The sequence below is a fragment of the Mycosarcoma maydis genome, chromosome 8 (genome assembly GCF_000328475.2).
Source record: "Mycosarcoma maydis chromosome 8, whole genome shotgun sequence".
NCBI lineage: Eukaryota > Fungi > Basidiomycota > Ustilaginomycetes > Ustilaginales > Mycosarcoma > Mycosarcoma maydis.
In genome coordinates this window covers 463218-486200 of record NC_026485.1, presented here as the reverse complement: position 1 = coordinate 486200, position 22983 = coordinate 463218, and the positions used below count along the sequence as shown (strand labels likewise).

The following is a 22983-nucleotide window of genomic DNA, read 5'->3' as shown; positions in this document are numbered from 1 at the left end:
CGCCCCTAGCTTTCTCGCTCCTGCTGCCCCATGCGTCTTCATACCGACCATTTTGTCGGCCGGAACAATGATTTGATTGGTCCCTGATTTTGGCACCTCAATTTTGTACTTTTAAGTTTTTCGTGACGTTCTTCCAAATCGATATCTTCGCCAGCACTTGGCCGTCGACGTACATCACTACAGACGTACGCCAGCAGCGACAAGGTTCACAGGTACGGGTCGGCTGCTGCTACACATCTGATGGACGCCAACTAGCTGAGGCGACAAGACCATGGTCGCTCAAAAACGGCCTGCGCCGTCAGTAGGCTCGAGCTCGAAGTCCCAGCCTGCATCCACTGCTGATCTCGTCAATGCTCAAGGGCCGAACTGGAAGAAACGCAAGCAGGAACGCGCACAAACCGCTCGCTTTATCCAGACACAGCCATCTACAACGGTCTCACCCTCCGCAAGCAGCTCACGATCAGTTTCCAAAGATTCGACTCCCATCCCTGCTCACTTCTCGTCTGCGGCTTCTGCTGCTGCCTCTAGCTCGAAGCTGCCAACGAGCATCGAGCTGGAGTCCCTTGTGTCCTCACGCGCTTTTCAGATTCAGAGTTTTCTTCGATCCATCAAATCTGCCAAGTCGGCAACCACCACCAGAGCATGGCAGCTCCTTCCTCGACATGCGCGCAGGCGCGCTGCTTCGCACAACCTTCTCCGCCTCCCATCACGGCTCCGTTCCAAAGCGCTCGCAGAACTACGCAGCAGCACCACGCAAGCTAAATCCCGGTCCGAGACCCGCAAACGTCTTCCCAGTCATGGTATCATCAGAGCAACGCTTCGGCGCAAAAAGCTAGCGGAACGCGCGTCTCACCCGCAGCGAAGATGGCTCGAGACTCATCTTTGGCATGCGAAGCGATTCAGAATGACGACTGAGAAGGGAAAGGGGAAGGAGAGAGATCAAGGTAACGAATGCGGAAGGTGGGGCTTTGTTCTAGCTGAGACGACCATGATGAAGAGTCATCGTGCAAGCTGGAGGAGTGCCAAGGAGTTTGTTACGGTACATGATGCCAGCTACTACTCAGTCTTTCGAGTTGGCGTTCGTATAGCCGCGCATGACGCTTCTTCTGCAGAACACTTTGACGTGGAATTGCTCCAGCATTTGCATAAAAGTCTCGCTGCAGCTGGCTTTGCTGATGCGCCCAATCTTGGTGTCAACAAATCGTCTTCATCGGCTCACGTTCTCGATACTATTCTTACGCTATCGAAAGCATGTCTGACCAGCACCGCAACCGGAGAAGATCTCATTAACTCTTGTCTCGCCGCGTCGTCATTGGAAGCTGCTCTTGCACCGGTGCGCATTGTGCTGCTATCCGGCACCCGCCAATTTACAAGAACTGTACCGCAGCAAGATCCGTACACCTACGCTTGCAAAGAGGCATTGATATTCACCCATCCTGCAGCCGATCTTCATATGCGCCGAGCTCTAAAGGCAGCCAACTTTGTTATGATTGACGAAAAGAAGAACATACTCTTCGATCTCGAAGCGCCCGCGGCACAGATTGTTGAGGCGTATGCGTCTCAGCTCGACTCAGCGCCCGATCCATGGCTCGCAGCAGGCGGTAAAGATAGCTCTCTGTCGAAGCTAGAGAAGAAACGTCGACGACTGGCTTATCAAACCGGAAGTACAAAGATGAAGTCAGAGCAAGCGATGGACACTTCTAGCGACGTTGCGATCAACCCCATGTTGCTGAACGACAAGGCGGATATGATGCGAAAGCAAGGCTTCAATATCTTTGAGCTGATCGGTCCTCGCGCAGCTTCCCTCTTGCAAGCTGTACTCCGTCTGTCACAAGGGCCAAGCCATCATACCGACGAGGCAAGCCTGCGACAGCTCTTGAACAAGCAACATGGCGAGATGACAGCCATGGTCGAGGTACAGGTCAATGATCCGCGTCTCTCATACCCTCCCAGGCTCAAGCCTTTGTCAACTGAGGTAACTGCATCCTCACGCGTGGCCAACACACTTTCGAGCCAAGAATCATCAGGTGACAACCTCTTCTGGATGGGTGCCGATCCTCCTCGTTTCAGCAAAGGCGAGATTGACTCGAGACGAGCACTCAACATCATTCCCGGGGCTCGCCTGAAGCCTGACACGCGCGACAATATCGTTCCCGTGGTCCTCATCCGCGATCGCCTCGTCCAGAACCCTTCACTCGATCGTTTCACCCTCATCGTTCCTCGCGGCTGGGGCTTGGCATTCTTTATGTCGCTCGTCGCTACCCATCAATCTGGCGCCTCGAGTGGGGCAAGGGTGCTTGGCCAACATCAACTGAAACATCAGAGGCTCGAGTTGGCTGCTCTTTCTGCAGCTGCTGGAGCAAAGAACCAAAAGGCAAAGGCAGACATGCTTAGCTATCCCCACAACTGGCTCGGAACACAAGCGTACGCCGTTGGTGAAAAAGAGGCTGCAGTTGTCAGGCAAGACACCTGGGGCAGGAGGCCCAAAGGTAAACGGACTGAGTACACGTTTCCTACTCACAAAGATTGGGAGGCTTTCCGAAAGGCGAACACGGCGGAACAAGTCAGGGCGAAGTTGTCAAGAGACCGAACGGGTGTGGCGAGGCCGTACCCTTTTGGTGGATCGCAGCATTGGGAGTGGATGGTAGGCAATTCCGAATACTTGTTTGGTCATGTATCTACGGGCCAGCATGAAGGAGCCGAAAAGACGCAGCCGTGGCTTGTTGCATCTGCTGCATCGACGAGCCTTACGAAAGAGGCAGTGTTTTCTGTCTCGCATTTTGCCTCCGCCATGGTAGCTCTCAAGCTGCACGCTGTGCGAAAAGGCACCGTCATGCCACTGAGCAGCTTGATGCTCGCACCCTCCTTCGAAGACCACCTTAGCTGGGTGCACCACCTCGACCCGATTGACCATCCAGCCGCCGTTGCCAATCGCAACAGCACCGGAGCGCAAAAGATGGACAAGCAGCACCTCAAGATGCTTATTGATCGGCGGTGCGAGATCATGCAACTGGGACGTAGCGCTCCACAAAGCTCTGCATGCAAGTCGAAGCTAAGAAAAGCTGTTGCTCCGACCGAGAACGTTTGGGACAATTATCTTGCCAGTGCAGCTGACCCAGAGGAGATGCACGACCGCAGCGCCGATTGGAATCACGCAGTCGGCACGGTACTGGATGGAGACTACTCGCTCGGTAATGGTAAAGGGTTTGGAATTGGCGCTATCACGCTGCGTGCGTGGTTGCAGCTGGAAGAGCGAGAACAGAGGTTGCAGGCGCTCAAACGCGATGATGATAAAGGTAGGAGGAAACCGCGAAATCCCATCGAGACCTCATATCTGCTCTTGATGCGCGAACCGGGTACGGACGTTGTTCGTGCTGTCACTGCTAGTCTTAAGCTATTGTTGTAGTAGCGGATCGAGATCCAGATGATTCAGTTCATGTCATAACCCCAATTCTGATCATACTGTCAGTCTTAGAGGTGGAAGTTCGTTCGTGATTCTATTCTAGGACGTTGAGTTTGAAGACGCTTCTTCCTCCTGCTCCAAGCGCCTCAGCGCCTGCTCCCTCCTCTGCCTTCTCTCCTCCAATTTCTGCTGAATGTACTCTTCCTTCCATTTCTCGATCTCCTTCTCGCTTGCAACGATTCCCTTTCTACCCAACTCGGCTCTCGCTCTACTCCTCACCATATTCTCCTCGGAACGTTGTTGGGATTCGTGACTGAGCAACACAGTATCTGCGCCCACGACAAAGCCGAAGATGGTGAAGCCGGAAGTGATGAATCCTTTCAGCGCAAGTGTCTGTCGTCGAAATCCGGGAAATAGGTGGTGTGCCATGAGACAGCTTGATGCTCCGAGGAACGTGTAGAAGAGAGCCCCTTTCACAGCCGCATTCTGCGTCGCAAAGAAAAGTGCGTCAGAAGAGGGGTAAAAATGGATGATCAGTAGGCAAGGACAATTTGAAATGATTGAAGAACGGCTGAGGACTCACTCGCTGCAGCTCGTACGCCGACTCGATCTGGGTCTCTCGATGTCGTATCCGCTTCGGTGCTGAACCAAGTGTCGACGAGCTCAGTGCGGACAGCGGTGCCTCTTGTGGACTTGATGACTGTTCCGTCATAATGTGGTAGCAATCTAAAGTGCTTTCGTCGATGGAAGTGGAGGCGCTTGGTAGACTGCTCGAGAAGTAAGACCAGAGCATATCAGAGCGCCCGAGAAGATCTTTCCAAACCGTGTACATATGCCGAGTGTGGAGGTACGTGCTGGTGTTTGGATGTGCCTACATAAGCATGACTGTGCAGAAATTCAGGGTTCAATTTTTTTTTGCCCTTTTTTTAAATCGTGAATAGATTTATTTGGTCTGTTGCCCTCGTTAAAACTTTTCTAGCCTTGACTGGCCACAGTCACGAGCCGGTGGAAGATAAGTTTCGACATAGAGTGGCGGTGAACCCTTCCTTTCTCCCAGCAAAGCTTTGTGCCAAGTGGCCAAGATAGGTTCCCCGCGATACTTCTGAGAACAATCAAAGTCGGTTACCCTCAGCTCCACCACCATCATAACTCCAGAACCCAGAGCTTGACCTGGTATCGCAGCAAGACCGAGGCCGCTCCTTTTATCAAATCATTCCCCTTTTCCTTCCCAAAGTCTCAAGGTTTCGCAACACGTAGGGTCGTGCATCATGCCCCAAGTCAACCCAAATTCGATGTCAGATGCGGCTGACGAAGCCCTGCGAAGTACATTTCAGATTGTACACGCTTTCCTGACTGAACATGCCCCTCAGGCGGCTCAATCGCTAGCTTCCACCCTGCCCGACTCCCCTGCACCACCACGGACGCTTGCCTCTGCGTTGGTCGACCACGTCCGCAATTCTCCCAGAAGGTCATGGCCCGGCTTGGTTGTTCAGCAGCCCACCGAGGCCACTTCGCCCTCGCCTATGGATGAGGATCCTGACTCAGCTACGGACTCGGATTCGGATAGCTCGGACTCTGATTCTGACAGTGATTCGGACAGCAGCAGCAGCAGCAGCAGCAGCAGCAGCAGCAGTAGTAGTAGTAGTAGCAGCAGCAGCAGCAGCGATTCAGATGACAGTGACAGTGACAGTGACGATAGCGACGCCTCGGATGACGACTCGTCGGACGATGACGAAGACTCGGATTCGGAAGATGACAAGAAGGTCAAGGCTGCTCAGCACGATCCACCGCATCAAGACACCGAAGCTGCTTCTTCAACCATCGTCTCCGACTCGCAGGATGAGGCAGAGGCCGAGCTGCCCAGCAACGGAATTGCAACCCCAAGTCGAGCCTCTTCCACTGCTCCTCCTTCAGCCAACAAGCGCAAAAGAGAAGCGTCTCCTTCCGATGATCCCAGCTCTGAGTCCAGTTCGGACGACAGCGATGAAGACAGTGAGAGCGATAGTAGCACCGAAGATGGTGACGACAGTGACGACGAGTCTAGCGACTCGGATGAAAGTGACAGCGACGGAGCTGAAGAGGATGACGATGAAGTAAAAGCCACGATCCAGAAGGTTGAGGTGGCCGTGAAGGACGAATCGGACTCGAGCTCGGACGATTCAAACTCTGACTCTGGGTCTGACTCAGATGATTCTTCCAGCGATGATGAGGCCCCATCAGGCGGTGAAAAGGACAGCGACGATGATGACAGTTCGTCGGATAGCAGCAGTAGCGATGACAACGACTCGTCTAATTCTGATTCGGATTCAGACGCCGATTCGGACTCTAGCAGCAGCAGCAGCAGCAGCAGCGGCGGCGGCGACTCGTCTTCATCCTCCGATTCAGAATCCAACAGCGACAGCTCATCCGCTTCTGGCTCATCATCTTCATCTTCTAGCAGCTCGAGCTCGTCATTCTCAAAAGGCGCACCACCGGCTAAGCGACAAAAGGTCGTTTCTCCACCTGCCACACCCACTCCGGCTCCCCGAGCAAACACATCCACATCCACATCCACATCCTCATCTTCCGCTCTTCCCCACTCTGCTCGAAAAGCACAACCCAGCTCGACCCAAAACACTCCTTTCCAGCGAGTCAAAGCCGATCAAGTCACATACCTCCACGACGGCATGCGCGACATGTCGTATGCCGGAAAAGCGGGCGTTACGGGCGACGAGTACGGCGCACGTGCAAGCCGCGATCTGATCGTGACCCGCGGTAAAGGTTTCACAAAGGAAAAGAACAAGAAGAAGCGTGGAAGCTATCGAGGTGGTGCCATCGACGTGTATGGTTCGCACTCGATCAAGTTTGATGATGACGACTAGACGATGGCCTTTTTCGTGTCACGCATTGGGCCTTTTTTTTACACTGTTTTGATATGAGATACAATGGCAATGTGGCGTTCCAAACGATTTGTCACGAGTGAGGCTGTGTGCGTGTGTAGAAATGATGGTGTCCATGAACGCGGATGAAGGCGACTTTCGGATGGTTTGAGGTGAGCTGTGCGCGCTGGGAGCAGGTTGAGTCTCACTAAAGCTTGCCGAGTCTTGAAGCGCCATCCAAGCGAATGTACGATCCGTTCTGGCAGTCGTTACAATGATGGAAGTTTGGGTCAGCGGTGTGTGCAAAGTTGGTTGGTGGTGTTTCACCTTCTTGGGATGTCTGTACTTACGAGCATTGGATTCTCGATGATGGCCTGTACGCTCAAAGCGAACTCTTCTGGCTTACCGAACCTCGCTGGGTACTCGCACTGGGTCAGAATCTTGGCTCGCGCCCTACCGGGCAATTGAGTCATCATGGGTGTTTCAAACAGCGTCGGTACAAGCGTCATGACTCTGATGCCGAACCAAGCCAGGTCTCTGGCCATGGGAAGACTCAATGCCAATACACCTCCTTTCGAAGCGGAATAGCTGCATTGGCCCGCTTGACCTTCGAGCGCTGCTGCAGAGGCGGTGTTGATGATCACACCAAGATCTTCGGTGGATTCGGTTGGTTTCGGGAACGGTCGAGGCAGATCGCGGACAAGACGCGCAGCGGTGAGACGCGAGACATTAAAGGTCCCGATCAAGTTGATCTCAACCGTCTTGCGGAAAGTCTCGAGATCAAAGGGTGTACCGGACTGATCGATGATCTTACCAGCCATTCCGACACCTCCACAGTTGACGCACCCTCCGACTTGAACCGATGGCCACAGCGAATCACACGATGCAATAGCGGAAGCGACAGCAGATTCGGAGCACACATCCACTTCGAACGCTGCAGCTCGTTGATTGGCGTTGCCAGAGTTGAGTGTGTAAGCCAGAGACGACGCTGCCGAGTAGTTGATGTCCATGATGGCGACGTATGCACCGAGAGTGTGAAGGTGCGCGACCGTCGCAGCGCCCAGGCCGGACGCTCCACCGGTGATGTAGAAGACTCGGCCTTTGATTTGCATCGTATTGCTCTGCTATGGACGTCGTGATGGTAGTAAAGCCAGAGTAAGCAACCGCTTGAAGCTTCAAGGGTCATGAAGGGATGATGGAAGAACGGCTGGAAACCCTGGTGCAAGCGGGCGGTGCCAAGGCGGACGCTGGATTCCAACCGTGGCAATCAGCGCTTCTTGTTTCCGGCCCAGAAACCAGCACAAATGTTCAGTCCGGCTATTCATGATTCCCAAAACAGCCCGAACCGTAAACGTTATCCAAATCTCGTAACGCGAGACAATTCACAATTCTCGTTTCCTGTCTCTTTCTCAATTTTTTTTTGGTCACAGATTCACGATTGTGAATCACGAATGTTACTCACTCGGCTTTTATATCTCTGAGCAGGCGCCCGACATCCACGCTTAGGGTCGTGACTGTGTGACACGTACCGCGCGACTTCAGACAACGATGACGAGAGAAAAGAGGGTCTGGTCATTTTAGAGGGTGAAGGAAATCGAATCGACAGAATGCTGAAAGAAACGCAGGAGCTGAGAGTCAATGGGGACGAGGGGGAAGAAAACAATGAGAGAAAAGACCGAGAAAGATATCTACGCGAAACGACGGCTCAAACAAGAAGCACGATCACTGTGCGCCGTAAGACTGCTGCTCATCACTGCCTTTGCTGCCGTCATCCTGAGGAGGCTTTTGCGACGCGTCACCGTCCTAAGGCTGCGGGGCCTTGGAGTCGCCCTGAGCATCCTTCGAGTCCTGGGTGTCACCACCGGCAGACGCATCCTTGTTCTTCTTGCAATCGTCGGGCTTGTTAGCGCCCTTGTCACCAGCAGCACCGTTGTCGGCGTCGCCAGTCTCGTCGCCGTAAGGTACCGGCTCGTCGCCTTCAGAAGAGTTGTCGCCGTTGGGGTTCTTGTCACCTCCGGCAGCACCGTTGTCACCGTTGGGGTTCTTGTCACCTCCGGCAGCACCGTTGTCACCGCTGGGGTTCTTGTCACCACCAGCAGCACCGTTGTCGGCGTCACCAGTCTCGTCGCCGTAAGGTACCGGCTCGTCACCTTCAGAAGAGTTGTCACCGTTGGGGTTCTTGTCACCGCCAGCAGCACCGTTGTCACCGTTGGGGTTCTTGTCACCTCCGGCAGCACCGTTGTCACCGTTGGGGTTCTTGTCACCTCCGGCAGCACCGTTGTCACCGTTGGGGTTCTTGTCACCTCCGGCAGCACCGTTGTCACCGTTGGGGTTCTTGTCACCGCTGGGGTTCTTGTCACCACCAGCAGCACCGTTGTCACCGTTGGGGTTCTTGTCACCGCTGGGGTTCTTGTCACCGTTGGGGTTCTTGTCACCGCTGGGGTTCTTGTCACCGCCAGCAGCACCGTTGTCGGCGTCACCAGTCTCGTCGCCGTAAGGTACCGGCTCGTCACCTTCAGAAGAGTTGTCACCGTTGGGGTTCTTGTCACCTCCGGCAGCACCGTTGTCACCGTTGGGGTTCTTGTCACCTCCGGCAGCACCGTTGTCACCGTTGGGGTTCTTGTCACCGTTGGGGTTCTTGTCACCACTGGGGTTCTTGTCACCGCCAGCAGCACCGTTGTCGGCGTCACCAGTCTCGTCGCCGTAAGGTACCGGCTCGTCACCTTCAGAAGAGTTGTCACCGTTGGGGTTCTTGTCACCGCCAGCAGCACCGTTGTCGGCGTCACCAGTCTCGTCGCCGTAAGGTACCGGCTCGTCACCTTCAGAAGAGTTGTCACCGTTGGGGTTCTTGTCACCGCCAGCAGCACCGTTGTCACCGTTGGGGTTCTTGTCACCTCCGGCAGCACCGTTGTCACCGTTGGGGTTCTTGTCACCACCAGCAGCACCGTTGTCACCGTTGGGGTTCTTGTCACCGCTGGGGTTCTTGTCACCGTTGGGGTTCTTGTCACCGCTGGGGTTCTTGTCACCGCCAGCAGCACCGTTGTCGGCGTCACCAGTCTCGTCACCGTAAGGTACCGGCTCGTCACCTTCAGAAGAGTTGTCACCGTTGGGGTTCTTGTCACCGCCAGCAGCACCGTTGTCACCGTTGGGGTTCTTGTCACCGCCAGCAGCACCGTTGTCACCCTTGTCGTCACCCTCATCGTCGCACTCCTCGTCTTCGTTGGCGTCCTTGCCGGCTTGCTGACCAGGGTTGTTGTCTCCGGGCTGCTGACCAGGGTTGTTGTTTCCGGGCTGCTGACCAGGGTTGTTGTTTCCGGGCTGCTGGCCAGGGTTGTTATCTCTAGGCTGCTGGCCAGCAGAGCTATCGTCGCTGGGAAGAGACGAGTCACCGTCGTCACCGCCATTAGGGGCACCGCAGCCAAACTTAGCGACGTTAGTGAAGCCCATGTGAAGGTAGAAGTCACAGCTGTTGTCCCAGTTGAAGTCGCACTGCTTCTTCTTGTTGCAAGCGTGGTTCGAAAAGTCCTTGGCGTCCTCGCTGCACTCGTCGTCGGAGCACCCAACGGCCTTGGTATCAATACCGAACTGCTTCATAGCAGAGCAGATGTCCTTGCGGTTGGCGTCCTTGGAGAAGCATGGGGCATGATCAGTTTCGCCACCACCCTTCTTAGGGAACTTGGGGCAGTTGTCCGGACCCGAGCCTTGACCCTGGCTGTTGTCAGGGATAGTGGTCTCCTGGTTCTGGTTAGGAGCAACGGGCTGGCCACCGTTGCCAGAGCCAATAGGCTGGTTGTTACCGTTCTGGCTGCCGCCCTGAGACTGCTGCTTGGCCTTCTCTTCGTCCTTCTTTTGACGCTCCTGCTCCTTCTGCTGTCGCTGCGCTTCCTCCTGTTGACGCTTCTGCTCGTCTTGCTTTTGCTTTTCCTCGTCCTTCTTCTGCTGATCGGTCTTTGGCTGCTGCTGCGAGTCCTGACCCTGAGGTTGAGGCTGGGGCTGAGGTTGAGGTTGAGTTTGGGGCTGGGGCTGGGGCTGGGGCTGAGGCTGAGGCTGGGGTTGGGATGGAGGCGGCTGACCTTGGTGTCGCTCGTCATTGCCATAGCCCTGTTGCACGCTGCCATCGTCAGTGTCAGGGGGAGGAGGCTGGTCACCACTCTGGTTGCCGTTTTGACTGTCAGGGTTCGCGGTGTCACCTCCAGCATCCGCGTCCTGGTTGTCGCCATAAGCGCCACCATCACGGCGGAAGAAGCGATTGGCGAAGCCACCGAGACTACCACGCTTCTGGAGAGCGGCAGCCTCATCACGGCGGTTGAGATTGGATGGTCGCTTGTTGGCCATGGGGGCCTTGGCGTCAGCTACCGAGATGGCGGCGCTGACGACGACCAGAAGGGTCACGAACGAGGCTTGGAACTTCATAGTGAAAAGAAACGTGTATTGACGACTTGAAAAACACTTGCCAGAAGGTTTCAAGAACGTGGAATGGATAGAGAAGAAGAGTCGAAGTTGTGGAGGAAGAGAATGTATGGGAAGTTGAGGGGAGGAAGAGGACGCAGAATTAGTTCTTTGATACTCCTTATATGCTGCCACACATCTCTCAGCAAGAGATTAGATGCACAGGAATAGTCGTCAGTCAGCTTGAGCCAGAATGGCGAAGCCTGCCGTCTGCTGCCGCTCTCGAGTTTCAAGGTAACGGTTGCAGCAACCCCGACAAAGGCGGGTGTGCTCCCCATCTCATTTGTGTGTTGGAAAGTAAGACCATGGCTGACTATGCTAAAAGCTTGCGTTGCTGGGGAAACGAGGTTATGAGATCGAGACGTCCTGGGTGAATAGTTTCAACCGTGCCCCTATCCGGTCGCATTGCTCAGAAGCGACACTCGCAGTGTGGAAAAGAAGGCTTTTTGGTGTGGTGTGGGACAGTATGGAGATGAAACGAATGACATCAATGGAGAAAATCGACGCCAGCTGGTTTCCACGCCGTCTCTCCCGCTACTTTCGGCTGGCAAGTGCGTCGGAGTGGGTCAGGTGGACTCGAAATGAAAGTGACAACCGTGATCAAAGCCTAGTTCAGGCCTGAGCCTTGGGAGCAGCACTGCTTTTCCACCGACATCCATTTCAGCGTCGCATGCATGACATGTACCATGGATATACTGTCTGCTTCCATACAGTATACAGTATCTTCGAACTGGGTTGTTGTGAACAATTCACGAATATTTCCATGAAAATTGTCCAGACAGTAGGTGTATGCAATCGACGTATAACGACGGCAGCCCCACTTTGTATTGTCTAGATGCGATCACATCCGTGATTGGAAGGCGAGGCTCAAAGGATGAGCTCACAGGCCGCCGTGGATGCTAGCTAACCCACCAACACATGAAAACGGTCTCGCTAGAGTCGCAGCCCCACGCCGCTACTAAATGAAAGACTGATAGCAGCTCTGTAGTTCGATCAACTTTCCAAGTACATACCATGCACGATGTTGTCCGGTTGGGTCGTTGCTTGAAGAGCAGTTAGTCCCGCTTCGGCTCCTGCACAGCACTGTGGCTTTGTTGCGCTGGGTGATCAAGCGCCAAGACGTTTCTTCGACTCGTGACTGCCAAAATCGTACTGTACATTTCGTTGCGCGCGCACAGCAGACGCAAGAGAAATCAAAGCCGCTTTCATCTTGTCACACCCACAGTCAGCGCCCAAGCTCTGAGAGCAGGATGAGAAGCCCACAATCTGCTGAATAAGACGCCGACATTCGACATACAGACGTGAGACGGGGGCTTCATGAGTCACCACGAATGTAGGACACAGCCACGTTTCGGACAGCGAGCTACCTGAGAAGATCACAAATGAGCAACAAGTGACAGTGTAGTCGACGTCAAATGACAACGGGTATAGAATTCAAACGATGGTCTAAGGCGCGAAACGGTGGGCGATCTTCTCGCCGTTCGTCTCCGGCGTGAGGCAAAATGGATTAATGGCCCAGCAATGAGATGATCATCTGTGATCACTGTTCTGCACTATTCTTCATCGTCAAGCTCGACGCTAAAGCTGGTAATCTGAGGCAGATAAGCACAAGCAGCTAGGTCGAGAAAGTGCAAGTCGTCAAAGATGTCTTTGCCGTCGAAGCCACCGTGTACAAAGAGCCTTGAATCCCTTAGCCAAGCTTGATGGTAGCCTCGACCCTGCGGCCTCTTGCCACAAACCTTGCGCGGCTCCCATTGCAAATTGACGAGATTGAGTGTGAGCAGCTCCGAGGTATAGGTCTTGCTATCGTGGCCGCCAAAAATGAAGAGATACGAGCCGACTTGTGTAGCTGTGTGTCCTAGGCGATTGTGGACCTCATCGGTCTTGACTTGATACCAAGTGCGCGTGTCGAGCCGGAGGATGTGGATGTCATTGAACGACATGTGCCCATCGCTTCCACCGATTACGATGAGCTTCCCATCCACCAGATTGGAAGTATGGTATCCTCGACCGATGGGCACTTTGCCACTACATTGTACCTTGCGCCACTCGAGACGTGAGAGATCGTTGACGTCGAGAGTGTGGACATCATTGAGCGCACCAACCCCGTTCCCTCCGCCAAAGACAATGAGCTGACCTTCGTAGTAGTTGCACGTATGAGCACGTCTCGGACTAGGAGCGGTTCCGCCCACTTCGGGCTTGGTCCACCTGAGCGACACAGTGTCAAAGATGTAGAGATCGTTAAAGTAGTGAGGGCCATCACCACCTGCAAACACATAGAGACGCTTGTTGACCATGGTTGCAGAGTGCGCACGGCGAGCAGGAGGAATGTCACCAGTTACTTTGGGCTTGGACCAGCACATGGTCTCGGTATCAAAGCACCATAGATCGCGGAAGCAGCCGCGATTGTCACACCCTCCAAAGAGCCAGAGCACCTCGTCGCACAGGTTGGCGGTGTGTGCGCGGAAACTTCGGCGAGGTATGCTGCCGTGGACGGGTGCCTTGGACCAATACATGGCTGGAGGTGGCGCTGGAAGAACGCCACTTGCTGATGGAAGCTGCGGTAGAGTGCGCTGAGACGATTTGAGTGGACGGGCTGTCGAGCTGTTGGCATCTGCACGGGCCGAGCCAGAATGCGCAGCAGATTCTCGCGCACGGCTTGAGCTTGGTCTTTTGCTGCTAGACGTGGTTGTCTTATCGCGATCATCCGTATCGTGGTAGTCTTTCTTCTGGGATGCTTGTATTGGAGCGACAGAGGAATGATGCTTGCTCTGCGTGGTAGGCTGCGATTCTGTGTCATCCAACGGCGCTGTGGAGCGGCTGGGAGGGGCAAAGCTTGCTGCAGATGTTGTGACTTCGTCGCGGATGCGTTCACTGGATTTAGAGGCTAGAGAGATCGATGGAGAGCGGGGCGAGCTCTCCGCGATGGCGGACGTAGGCAGGCCCAGTGACTTTTCAAGGCAAGCATCTGAGCGACCCGCAGGTTCAAGCGACACGGAATGGTCGAATTTGGCAGCAAAGGTGGTATCTGCCACCTCTCTGTCGCAACTAGAGGCGGCATCGGCAGCAGCGGACAAAGCGGAGCGGGAGCGGGAGGTGGTCAGAGTGGAATGCCTCGGGGCAAGTGAGTCGGATGTCGGTAGATTGGCGAATGCTGAGGAACGTCCAAGGACTTCAACGGGCTCGGTGAGGTCAGAACCTCCACTGCCGTCTGTGGATTGACTCGAACCCAGCTGCTGCGTGGATCGGAGAGCGTGGAGATGAGGGAAAGAAGCTGTGCGCAGATGGCTTTCGAGTGGCTGATCGTCGTGAGAAGAAGTTGCAGGTTTTTGCGAACGGGCCAGACGAGGCGAAGCCGACGCCTCATCGATTGGTTCATAGCTGAGCTCTGCGCCCGAGCCCATGCCGTAGGACCCACCGAACGAGTCTTTATGACTCAAGACGCGGTTGCTGTGGTTGAGATGTGATCTGCGCGAAGTTGTCTCGGAAGGGCCGGCGAGTCGGAACGTGGACGAGTCATACTGACTCGCCGAACGTGACGATAAGGAAGCGAGCTCTTCGTGCGCCTCGCTGCTGGCGGGACTGTTTGAGGTTCCCGTGCTGAAGGAGGATTGCTTGTTCAAACGAGAGGCGGTAGAGCTGTGCGAAGGAATGTAGTTGCGCGTCACGGCATAGTCTCCTTGCATCTGTGGAGTAGATGTGCCCGAGGTCAGTGAACCGTCGCTGGCGTTGCAATGGGTACGGGCATAAGAAGGAGATGATGATACGTCCATGCCGAGCACCTGGACCGTAGTCGAGTCGCGCTGTTCTTGCGATGCCCGCATCGCAAACAGAGGCGGAATCGATGGAGCTGGCATCAACACCCCCCAATCTGACTTTGGTGTCGACGCTGTACAGAGCTTCGGAGCGACCGAATCGATGCTGATGGAAGTGCCGATGCTGATATATGGACCCAATCCTGGCTGGTTGTGCTCGGCTATCTGGAACGATGGTCAATTTCGGTGGTCCCGATCGCTGGTGGTAAGGATTTCTCCCACGACGGAACGTGTTTGCCAAGTACAGCTCGAAGTAAGAACGGAAAACGCCTGCTGGCACTTTTGACTGATACCGGGACAGAGAGCTGTCAACGCGAAGGTTTTGTAGAAAGCAGTTGCCCGTGCCGATCCGATCGCGTTCAGTTCGTAAGTCAAGGGAGAGAAGGTGTTAATCGCAGAATCACAATCGTGAATCGTGAATGATTTGTAGGCTTGTCCGTCGACCACGTAACGCGTGTTCCTCCACAAGATCACATCTGACCAGGCAATTCATGTGATTTACGACGATTCGTGATTCACGATTGCGACGCTACAAGTGCAGAGGCGCGTAACGTCGCTAGCTAGACCCAATCACGAATCATGAAATAGTTAACTAAACTTAAGTTAGACAGACACCCTTTGCAGCTTCCTTGTTCGCGCTCGCTAAGAATCACGAACCACAAAATCACAATCGTGAATTTATCGTGAACCACGAATCACGAATCGTGAATGCTGCTGTTCTTCTTGACTCGCATTTTCTCCGAGCTGGAGCCAGCCACTCACGACTTCGTGCTCAATCGTGATTCACGATTGCCTGTTCAGTCATACTGTGACTTTTGACGAGACAAGTTCAGCCTCGCTCTGGCCCTTGATCGCTCAAAAACCCCGCAGCAAGAAAGAGCATTTGCTTTGAATCACAGACATGGCTAGCTTATCACGTCACGAGTGAGGAGCGAGTCCAAATCAGACTTCTCGGTTCCGAGCTTTGAACCCTTGCTTCTGCCAAGCCGCGAACACCTCCACCGAGAAGCACGAAGACAACACTCGTTGCTTTCAGCCACATCCTTTCCGTCTTGTCTTCCAGCCACTTGAAAACGTACCATCAAGCTCTCAAAGCTACAGCCTCGAGCATAGCAAGCTCACTGCTCAATATGAGTGCAGCTTACTCGAACTCGTCGCGAGCGCTTGCCTTCCTCTCGGAAACCTCGGAGGATGCCATCGCCGCGCTCAAAGGCTTGGTCGGAGGCGTTGGCTCAGCCAAGTATCTCGACACTTCAGAGGATAAGCTTTCTACCATCGCAACCCAAATCGACTCGAGTAGGGATGAAGACCGTATTGCTGCGCTCACTCGCATCGTAGCCATGGTCTCCAAGGGTCGCGATGCTTCATCCTTCCTACCCGCTGTCTTGAAACTTACCTCTTCATCCAACCTCGACGTTCGCAAGCTCGTTTACATTGTTCTCCTGCGCTATGCGAATAGCAATCCTGATCTGACGCTCCTCAGCATCAACAGCTTCCAACGAGACCTGTCCGACCCAAGTCCACTCATCCGTGCCATGGCACTTCGTGTACTCAGCAGCATCAAGGTAGCCATGGTGGCGCCCATCGTCATCATGGCAGTCACCAAAGCTTCTCGCGACCCCAACCTCTACGTACGCAAAATTGCTGCTCTGGCGATTCCCAAATGCTACCAGATCGACCGATCCCAGTTCGACAGTCTCCAGGACGTTCTGGCGATCCTGTTGTCGGATCGCTCTCCATTCGTTTTGGGCGCTGCGCTCTCCGCATTCCAGCGCATATGCCCGACAAATTGGCAATTGCTACATCAGAGCTACCGCAAGATCTGCCATGCACTTTCCGACATGGATGAGTGGGGTCAGAATGTTGCGCTTCAGGTTCTCTCGCGATACGCAAGAACGAATTTAACCCAGCCCAGCGTTAAAGAAGTAGGACACTTTTCGTCCACAACTTTGACATCTAGCACGCAGGCAGCATCAGAGGCTAGGACGCCCGAACTTGAACCAAGCAGTCAGGCCCACCTAAGTGCGAGCAAAGCAGGCGATGTCGATAGTCTCGAAGCATTCCTTTCCAGCGATGCAACCAGCTCCTCCGCTCCCACCAACAGCACCAGTATTGGCAAGGTGGAGTCGTTCTCAAATCCAGGTTCAATCAAACTCTCATCGAATCTTGACCGTGATCTGGAACTGCTCCTCAGCAAATCGCGAGGCCTGCTGCACAGTCGAAACCCCGCCGTTGTACTTGCAGTGGCACGCTTGATCCTCTATCTGGCGCCTACATCCGACCACGTCATGCTCGTCAGACCACTCGTAAAGTTACTTAAGTCGCCTCCCGATGTCAGTTATTTGGTCTTGCTCAACATTCTCACGATAGCCCGCCGAGACAATTCGCTTTTTGCTCCCTTTGCGACATCCTTTTTCTTGGGCGCATCTCACGAGGAGCCCATCTTCCTGTCGCTCCTGAAGCTCGACACTATGGTCGTCATCTGCAACCCTGCAAATCTTGATCTGATCTTGACCGAAATTGCCAGCCACATGCGATCTGCAGACGCAGCCATCGCTGCTCATGCCGTATCGGGTCTTGGCGAGCTCGCTCTCAGGACGGACCTGACGGCAAGCTCGAGGTGTCTCGCCATCCTACTTGACTTGCTCCGTAAGCGCAAGTCCGGGCCTCGAGTTCACGACTCAACCATCGCGCGTGCGGTGCTGGTGATCAAGAACCTATTACAGCTGGATCAAGAACCAATCAGCGGAGAAAGCGCGACCGAGTCGAAGAGGATTTCTGCCATCGTTTATCGTCTAGCGGCTTTGCTTTTTGGTTCAGGATCCAAGAACACTGCTGATGACAAATCGAAGCGAAAGTCCAAGTCAACGACCCTCGGCAAGGGGGCCATCCTTTATCCAGAAGCAAGAGCAAGCATCCTCTGGCTTCTCGGTCAATATGCACGTCATACCATCTCGATCTCTGATCCTAGCATGGCTGTCCTCTCGAACGGTGCAGGCCAAGAGAGCAAGACGCTTGCCGAACTTATCGTGCCAGACGTCCTTCGACGATGTGCTATCAACTTCACCAACGAGACATCGGCTGTCAAATTGCAGATGCTCACCACGTCGAGCAAAGCTTTTGCGTTTTTGCCGACTGTGCTCACTTCCACGCCGGCTCTGGACCAAGGTCATGAGGGAAGATCGGAGCAGTTGATATCTGCGGTGACGGTGCTGCATTTCTACATGTTGAAGTTGGCTCGTTACGATGCCGATTTCGACGTTCGAGATCGCGCACGATTCTTAAAAGGCTTGACTGCGTCACTGACCACAACTAAGAGGTCGGTTGGTACCGGCGGTGATGAAGGCACTGAAGGTGTGCCTTCAAGCAAGAAGGTGCAAGGGGATACAATCCAGGCAGCGATAGAGAGGGCGGCACATATGATCGGCGAAGGGGTTAGCGAGGAAGGGGATACAGATCTGAAAGGCGTACGTCTGCGAAGGGAGCAAGTCATACATGTCCTGTTTGACGGTAAAGCAGTTTCCCCCCCGACCATCGATGTGCCAAAGTCCAATCCTGAGATGAACACCGACTCGCCCTCCACTCCCGAGATTGCATCGCTCTCGCTCGTACTGGGAGGAAAACTCATCAAAGGCTGGCTAGACGCTGCACTTCCCCCTTGGACTTCTGACCCAACCCCATCGAGCACACGCGAACCTCCCGCGGTCACACAAACACCCACCCACCCGACACTGCAAAACACCACGCTGGCGAACCTCAAATCCTTTTCCTCGTCCGACTTCGCCTCTTCGCCACTCGCTGCTTCCTCCCCGATCGTCTTGACGCCCGCAAAAGGCAACGCAACTCCAACCTCTCGCGGCAGTGCGACTCCAATTGACCTCGAAGCAAATCCAACATCGACACAGGCGCAACAAAAGTACAAAGACCTGGATTCATTCTTGGACGACAGCGACGATGACGACGACGAGAGCGGACACGACGATGGTCGGTATCTGGACGACTCGGCTCCTGAAGACGATGAGTTCGCTGCTGGCTCTCACGACTGGGATCAAGATGACGATGACGACGACGATGATGATGATGATGATGAAGAAGATGAAGATGAACCGAGTAGTACTGATGACGAGGATGGCTCATGAAAAGATCAAGAGAACGTAATGCTCCGGCATACTATCTACCAGCTAATGACGTTGCCACGAGTTTGTGAGATACCACTGCCCCTTCAGGGCCCTTGAGCATGGGTCGAGCCAGATGCAGCATGTTGGTTCGGATCAGTGCTGTTGCCGCACATCAATGGACTTCTCGGATCGTAGCTGTCAGGTGCTGCTGAAGACGCTACAGTGCTACCTGTTGATGCTGCGTGTGCAGTTGGTGGTGTGTATGTGTAGCCGTTGTAAGGATCTGCGTTGGCGCCTACATTTGAGTGACTACCATAAGCAAACGCTTGGGCCGGAGCATAATGGTGCTGACTAGCATGACCAGCGCCGGCGCCGGAGACAGCGGCGTTAGCAGCGGAAGCATAATACTCTCGATCCGTGTAGCCTGGGTAATGCGACCCAGGATAACTCTGAGCGTTCCAAGAGGCTCCGGAAGCACCAGACGGAGCGCCGTAGCCGGCATGAGAGCTGGCGTAGCTCGCATATGGCTGCTGGCTCGCGACACCTGGGGTCATGTGCAGAGGTGGGGGTTGGTATGATTGCGGCCTGTTCCAAACAGTGTTAGCGGCGACGTAATGCGCGTGCGTTGCAGCGGTCGGTGCAGGACTGTACGGATGCTGCCAGTGAGCCATGTACGCTGGATTGAAGTGACCACCACCTTGGACTGATAATGGCGCCCCAACTCCGGGACTGTATGCAGAGCCATGCTCATTAGCATGCCGACTGGGAGCAGCTGGAGACGCCGGCATGCTGGAAGGCGCTACGGCAGCTCCAGCATATTGACCAGCCGAGCCTTGATGAGGGTAGGCTCCAGTTGACATAGGCGCCACGATCCTCATTGAAGCTACACGAGAAGCATGTGGCGGTGAAGACGCACCTACGACACTTGCAGGAGATCGATAAGGAGATGTAGCTGCTGTGCTTATCTTTGGAGTAGCCGGACCTGATGCTACTGCTGCTACAGCATGAACGGGCTTAGCAGGCAGACTGCTCGCTGGTGCACTGCTCATTCTACTGTGCGTCAGCCCGCTCACGGATCCCTCAGCAGTGCCCGTCCGGGATCTCGGTCCAGCTGGCGATTCGAAATCGTTCGAGTCAAAAGCCTTCGAGGCCTCATTAGTGAGTGTGGGCTTCGAAGGAAGTCCCGCCGAAGGTCTTGGTGGCAGAGACGCGATTCCGTGTGGGAAGGCGGGTCCCAGCGAGGCAGGTCCGGCGGGCGCGGGTGGGAGAGGTAGGTTCGCTGCACCGCCGGCGCGCCTGGGCAAAGACGTTGGCGCACTGTTGATCGACCGTGACTGTGAGCTGTGTTGGCCTGAACGCTGATGGAAAGATCCGTTGGCAGAGAGTCGAGGAGGTGGCTGAGAGCTTTGACCTGAACCCTGCTGTTGTTTCTGGCGTTTGTTAGCGCGTGCAGAAGAGGTGACAAGTGGATTGCCCTGGTCATCGACTTTGCCAGAACGTATCGCTTTGGCGCGGCGCTTAGCCTCGGCCTCCTGCTCATCGTCAGAGTAGTCGATCTCGTCCTCGGCCACCTCCTCGTCCCACATATTGCTAGCATCGCTACCCTTCATGGATCTAAGCAGCTGTGTAAGAACATAGGTGCTCTGCTTTGGAAGATAATAGACCTCTTTGCCGGCGCTGATCAGATTACGGTCAATCGCCGTGGCCGAAGCAAACCGGATCGAATACATTGGGTTGTGGATCGATCCGAACGTCTCGAATACAAGACCAAGCACTTTTCCATCCTCGAAGCAGAGCAGGCTTCCTGTGTCCAACACGCTGTACTCGCCCTGACGTTCGCCTTGACGACCCGTGCTATCGATGGGAATGGCACCGTTGTTGGCCCGTGCAGCATCGGCATGACTGGACTTTTGTACGTCCTGTTCCACAACCACCACGCTGTCGACAATGGAATGGACCCTGCCTAGCTTTCGCAACGTCTGCTGTTCCTCCGCCGTCAGTTCCTGTATAGACGGTTGCTCAACGTCAGGAGCGAGGATCTCGTTTTTGGTGACTGGCGCTGTGCTAAACTCGCCACCCTCTTCATCATCATCCTCCTCACCCAGAAGTGCCGCGCCTACCTTTCGGTCTTCAGTTTCGTCGCCCTCATCATCAGATGAAACACTACTCGAGGATCCCGAGTCGGAGCTCGATCCGTCATCGTCGCTCTCATCGGCTTCTTTATCATCTTTTGGCAGCTCGACGTCTTCTTCTTCACCTTGTTTGTCAGATGTCGTGGTTGTTGAAACTGTTGCAATGCTCTCCGTTTTGGCACGCCGCGAAACGAGACCAGAAATGGAAGAGATCGCCTTATGCAAAAGATTTCTGGTCTCGGGAAGTTGACTTTTTTCCGCAGCTGCCTTGACCTCCTCGATTCCGGAGCTGGATTGGTTCAGGATCTCGGGTTCGGCTTCTGCCTTGCGTTTCTCGCCATGTGATTGGGCTGAGGTCGAAATGCTCGCCTCTGGTTCATCATCGTCGAAGCCTGGGGGCAGGGTTTCTCGCGGCTGGCCTGTGGTCGCTCTTGCTTGTGCTACCAGATCGCGGAGCGTCTGCATTGATAAAGTACCTTCCTGTGCAGCTCCAGTTGAGACAATGTGCTCCACATCGGGTGGGACAAACTCGGCATCATCGTCCTCAACCGTGGTATTCCGATATGTCTGCTGGTTTGTGGCGTCTTTTTCTTCGAGATGGTCGGACGACGATGCATGCGACAGAGATGCAGTAGCTGTAAGCTTCTCAAGAGAGGGTTCAGTCGAAAAGTCTGCCTCTTCTGTTGACTTGTTCGAGTCACTTGTGACAGGTAGCTCCTCTGATGGCTGAATTACTGTGAGCGGTGTCGCATCTTGAGTCGGGTTGAAGTTGTCGTGCTGCTTAGTGCTGGGGCCGGCACATTCAGCAGCGACCTCTCGATTCGGCCCATTCACCGTGGCTTCATCCTGCGTGCCCGTCAGTCTCCCCAACATGATGCGCCACCGATTCTGAGAAGAAGGACAAGAAGGACAAGGAGAAAAGAGGAAGCATGCAAGTGAAGTTAGGATGTATTCGCTTACGGATGGCCGAAATTTTGTTCGCCTTTTGCTGGTTGGAAAAATTCCAGGGTTTGGTAACCGAATCTCGGAAGACGGGTGGACCCCTTGTCACACTCACAACTTCCACGCTGGACATTCGTGATTCGTGATTAAGTTATTGCCAAAGTCAGATCCCAGTAGTGGCTCCGATCAAACCGACATCATCGGCACTGAACGTGGTCCTCTCAACAGGATCAACTGACAAGAAGCATGACAAGATCCTTGCCTGTCATGAACACGCTATTGGTGCTAATGGTGGTACAGCTTTTGTTATTTCTGCCATGCGTCCAGGCGCAATTCTTCCAGCAATTCTTTGGAGGCCATGGAGGCGGGTCCGTATTTGGACATCGAGAGCAGGAACCACCCCCGGTAAGTCTCGACTCGAACGTCCTGCTCAGACAGCTCACTGTTGGTCCCAATGACTTACCGAACCATTCACTTTACCCCATCTGGAGCAACACAGTCCGGTGACGCTAGCTGGTTCGAAGCGAGAGTAGATGCAGCGCAGTGCACACAGTACCTATGTCCTCGCACTCTGTCATGCGTAGCCAAGCCTTCGCACTGTCCCTGTCCGTTCCCACAACAGATTCGTTGCTCCTACAAGGACGCTAGTTCAAACGCGAAACATCACGCTCAGCGGGCAGGGGGAACATTCGACGGCGTTGACGCCGGGCTTGATCTGGGCGGCACCTTTTGCATTACTGCAAATAGCTGTGGTGATGTTCAACGGGTCCTCGCAGCCAAAGCATGATCAACATCTTTGGCTCAACTTTCGCAATTCTCCACACCTTGATGCATGGCCTGGGCAGAGCCACTTCGTGATGCTTCGATAGCTGTGCTAGTGTTTGTTGACAAGAGATGCAGATTTATGAAGGGGTATCTTTTGGTCTATGCAGTTGAAACAAGTGATGAGGAATGGGAGCATTCTCAGTCGATAATCCACATCTCCACCGTCTATGTCTTGCGATTCGGAAAGTTCTTAGCGAGCACCTCAGCTGCTTTCTTCTTTCTCTCTTGCATGGCTTTGATCTTCATCTGGCCCTCTGTCATCGGCGCTGGTGCCGAACAACCATGACTAACCGCCGAGCGGTGAGCCGCGCAGAACAGGCCCTTGCATCTCTCGCATCGTGGCGCTGCATGTGTGAAAGCCGTTTTGGTAAGATTTCGTGTCGGCGCATCTAATGGTTGCTTTTGAACCTCAAAACTGAGCTTCTTACAACCTGATTTTGT

The 22983-nt window shown here is 54.3% G+C and overlaps 10 protein-coding genes across 10 annotated transcripts in view; 4 read left to right on the top strand and 6 right to left on the bottom strand.

Moving 5' to 3' along the window:
- Nucleotides 1-271: 271 nt before the first annotated feature.
- On the top strand, nucleotides 272-3406 carry UMAG_03277 (ribonuclease P/MRP protein subunit POP1; the record flags this gene model as incomplete). The annotated part of the gene is made up of 1 exon (XM_011391387.1): nucleotides 272-3406. The coding sequence occupies one exon, from the start codon at nucleotides 272-274 to the stop codon at nucleotides 3404-3406; it is 3135 nt and encodes a 1044-aa protein (XP_011389689.1).
- A 96-nt stretch (nucleotides 3407-3502) lies between these two features.
- On the bottom strand, nucleotides 3503-4115 carry UMAG_10826 (uncharacterized protein; the record flags this gene model as incomplete). The annotated part of the gene is made up of 2 exons (XM_011391511.1): nucleotides 3503-3889; nucleotides 3987-4115. The coding sequence occupies 2 exons, from the start codon at nucleotides 4113-4115 to the stop codon at nucleotides 3503-3505; spliced, it is 516 nt and encodes a 171-aa protein (XP_011389813.1).
- A 556-nt stretch (nucleotides 4116-4671) lies between these two features.
- UMAG_03276 (uncharacterized protein) lies at nucleotides 4672-6264 on the top strand (the record flags this gene model as incomplete). The annotated part of the gene is made up of 1 exon (XM_011391386.1): nucleotides 4672-6264. One exon carries the CDS (start codon nucleotides 4672-4674, stop codon nucleotides 6262-6264), a length of 1593 nt encoding a protein of 530 aa, XP_011389688.1.
- A 205-nt stretch (nucleotides 6265-6469) lies between these two features.
- UMAG_10825 (uncharacterized protein) lies at nucleotides 6470-7373 on the bottom strand (the record flags this gene model as incomplete). Its single annotated transcript, XM_011391510.1, has 2 exons — nucleotides 6470-6520; nucleotides 6612-7373. The coding sequence occupies 2 exons, from the start codon at nucleotides 7371-7373 to the stop codon at nucleotides 6470-6472; spliced, it is 813 nt and encodes a 270-aa protein (XP_011389812.1).
- Nucleotides 7374-8064: 691 nt separating this feature from the next.
- UMAG_03274 (uncharacterized protein) lies at nucleotides 8065-10674 on the bottom strand (the record flags this gene model as incomplete). The annotated part of the gene is made up of 1 exon (XM_011391385.1): nucleotides 8065-10674. The coding sequence occupies one exon, from the start codon at nucleotides 10672-10674 to the stop codon at nucleotides 8065-8067; it is 2610 nt and encodes an 869-aa protein (XP_011389687.1).
- A 1589-nt stretch (nucleotides 10675-12263) lies between these two features.
- UMAG_03273 (uncharacterized protein) lies at nucleotides 12264-14567 on the bottom strand (the record flags this gene model as incomplete). Its single annotated transcript, XM_011391384.1, has 1 exon — nucleotides 12264-14567. One exon carries the CDS (start codon nucleotides 14565-14567, stop codon nucleotides 12264-12266), a length of 2304 nt encoding a protein of 767 aa, XP_011389686.1.
- Nucleotides 14568-15655: 1088 nt separating this feature from the next.
- UMAG_10824 (uncharacterized protein) lies at nucleotides 15656-18664 on the top strand (the record flags this gene model as incomplete). The annotated part of the gene is made up of 1 exon (XM_011391509.1): nucleotides 15656-18664. One exon carries the CDS (start codon nucleotides 15656-15658, stop codon nucleotides 18662-18664), a length of 3009 nt encoding a protein of 1002 aa, XP_011389811.1.
- An 83-nt stretch (nucleotides 18665-18747) lies between these two features.
- Nucleotides 18748-21648, bottom strand: UMAG_03271 (RNA-binding snoRNP assembly protein; the record flags this gene model as incomplete). The annotated part of the gene is made up of 1 exon (XM_011391383.1): nucleotides 18748-21648. The coding sequence occupies one exon, from the start codon at nucleotides 21646-21648 to the stop codon at nucleotides 18748-18750; it is 2901 nt and encodes a 966-aa protein (XP_011389685.1).
- A 336-nt stretch (nucleotides 21649-21984) lies between these two features.
- UMAG_10823 (uncharacterized protein) lies at nucleotides 21985-22504 on the top strand (the record flags this gene model as incomplete). Its single annotated transcript, XM_011391508.1, has 2 exons — nucleotides 21985-22122; nucleotides 22217-22504. The coding sequence occupies 2 exons, from the start codon at nucleotides 21985-21987 to the stop codon at nucleotides 22502-22504; spliced, it is 426 nt and encodes a 141-aa protein (XP_011389810.1).
- A 203-nt stretch (nucleotides 22505-22707) lies between these two features.
- Nucleotides 22708-22983, bottom strand: part of UMAG_15098 (uncharacterized protein) — a gene marked incomplete at both ends in the record, with an annotated part of 574 nt that continues 298 nt past the window's right edge. Inside the window, one exon of the mRNA XM_011391565.1 lies at nucleotides 22708-22980. Coding sequence (XP_011389867.1) covers nucleotides 22708-22980 — 273 coding nt within the window. The remainder of the gene's footprint in view (nucleotides 22981-22983) is intronic.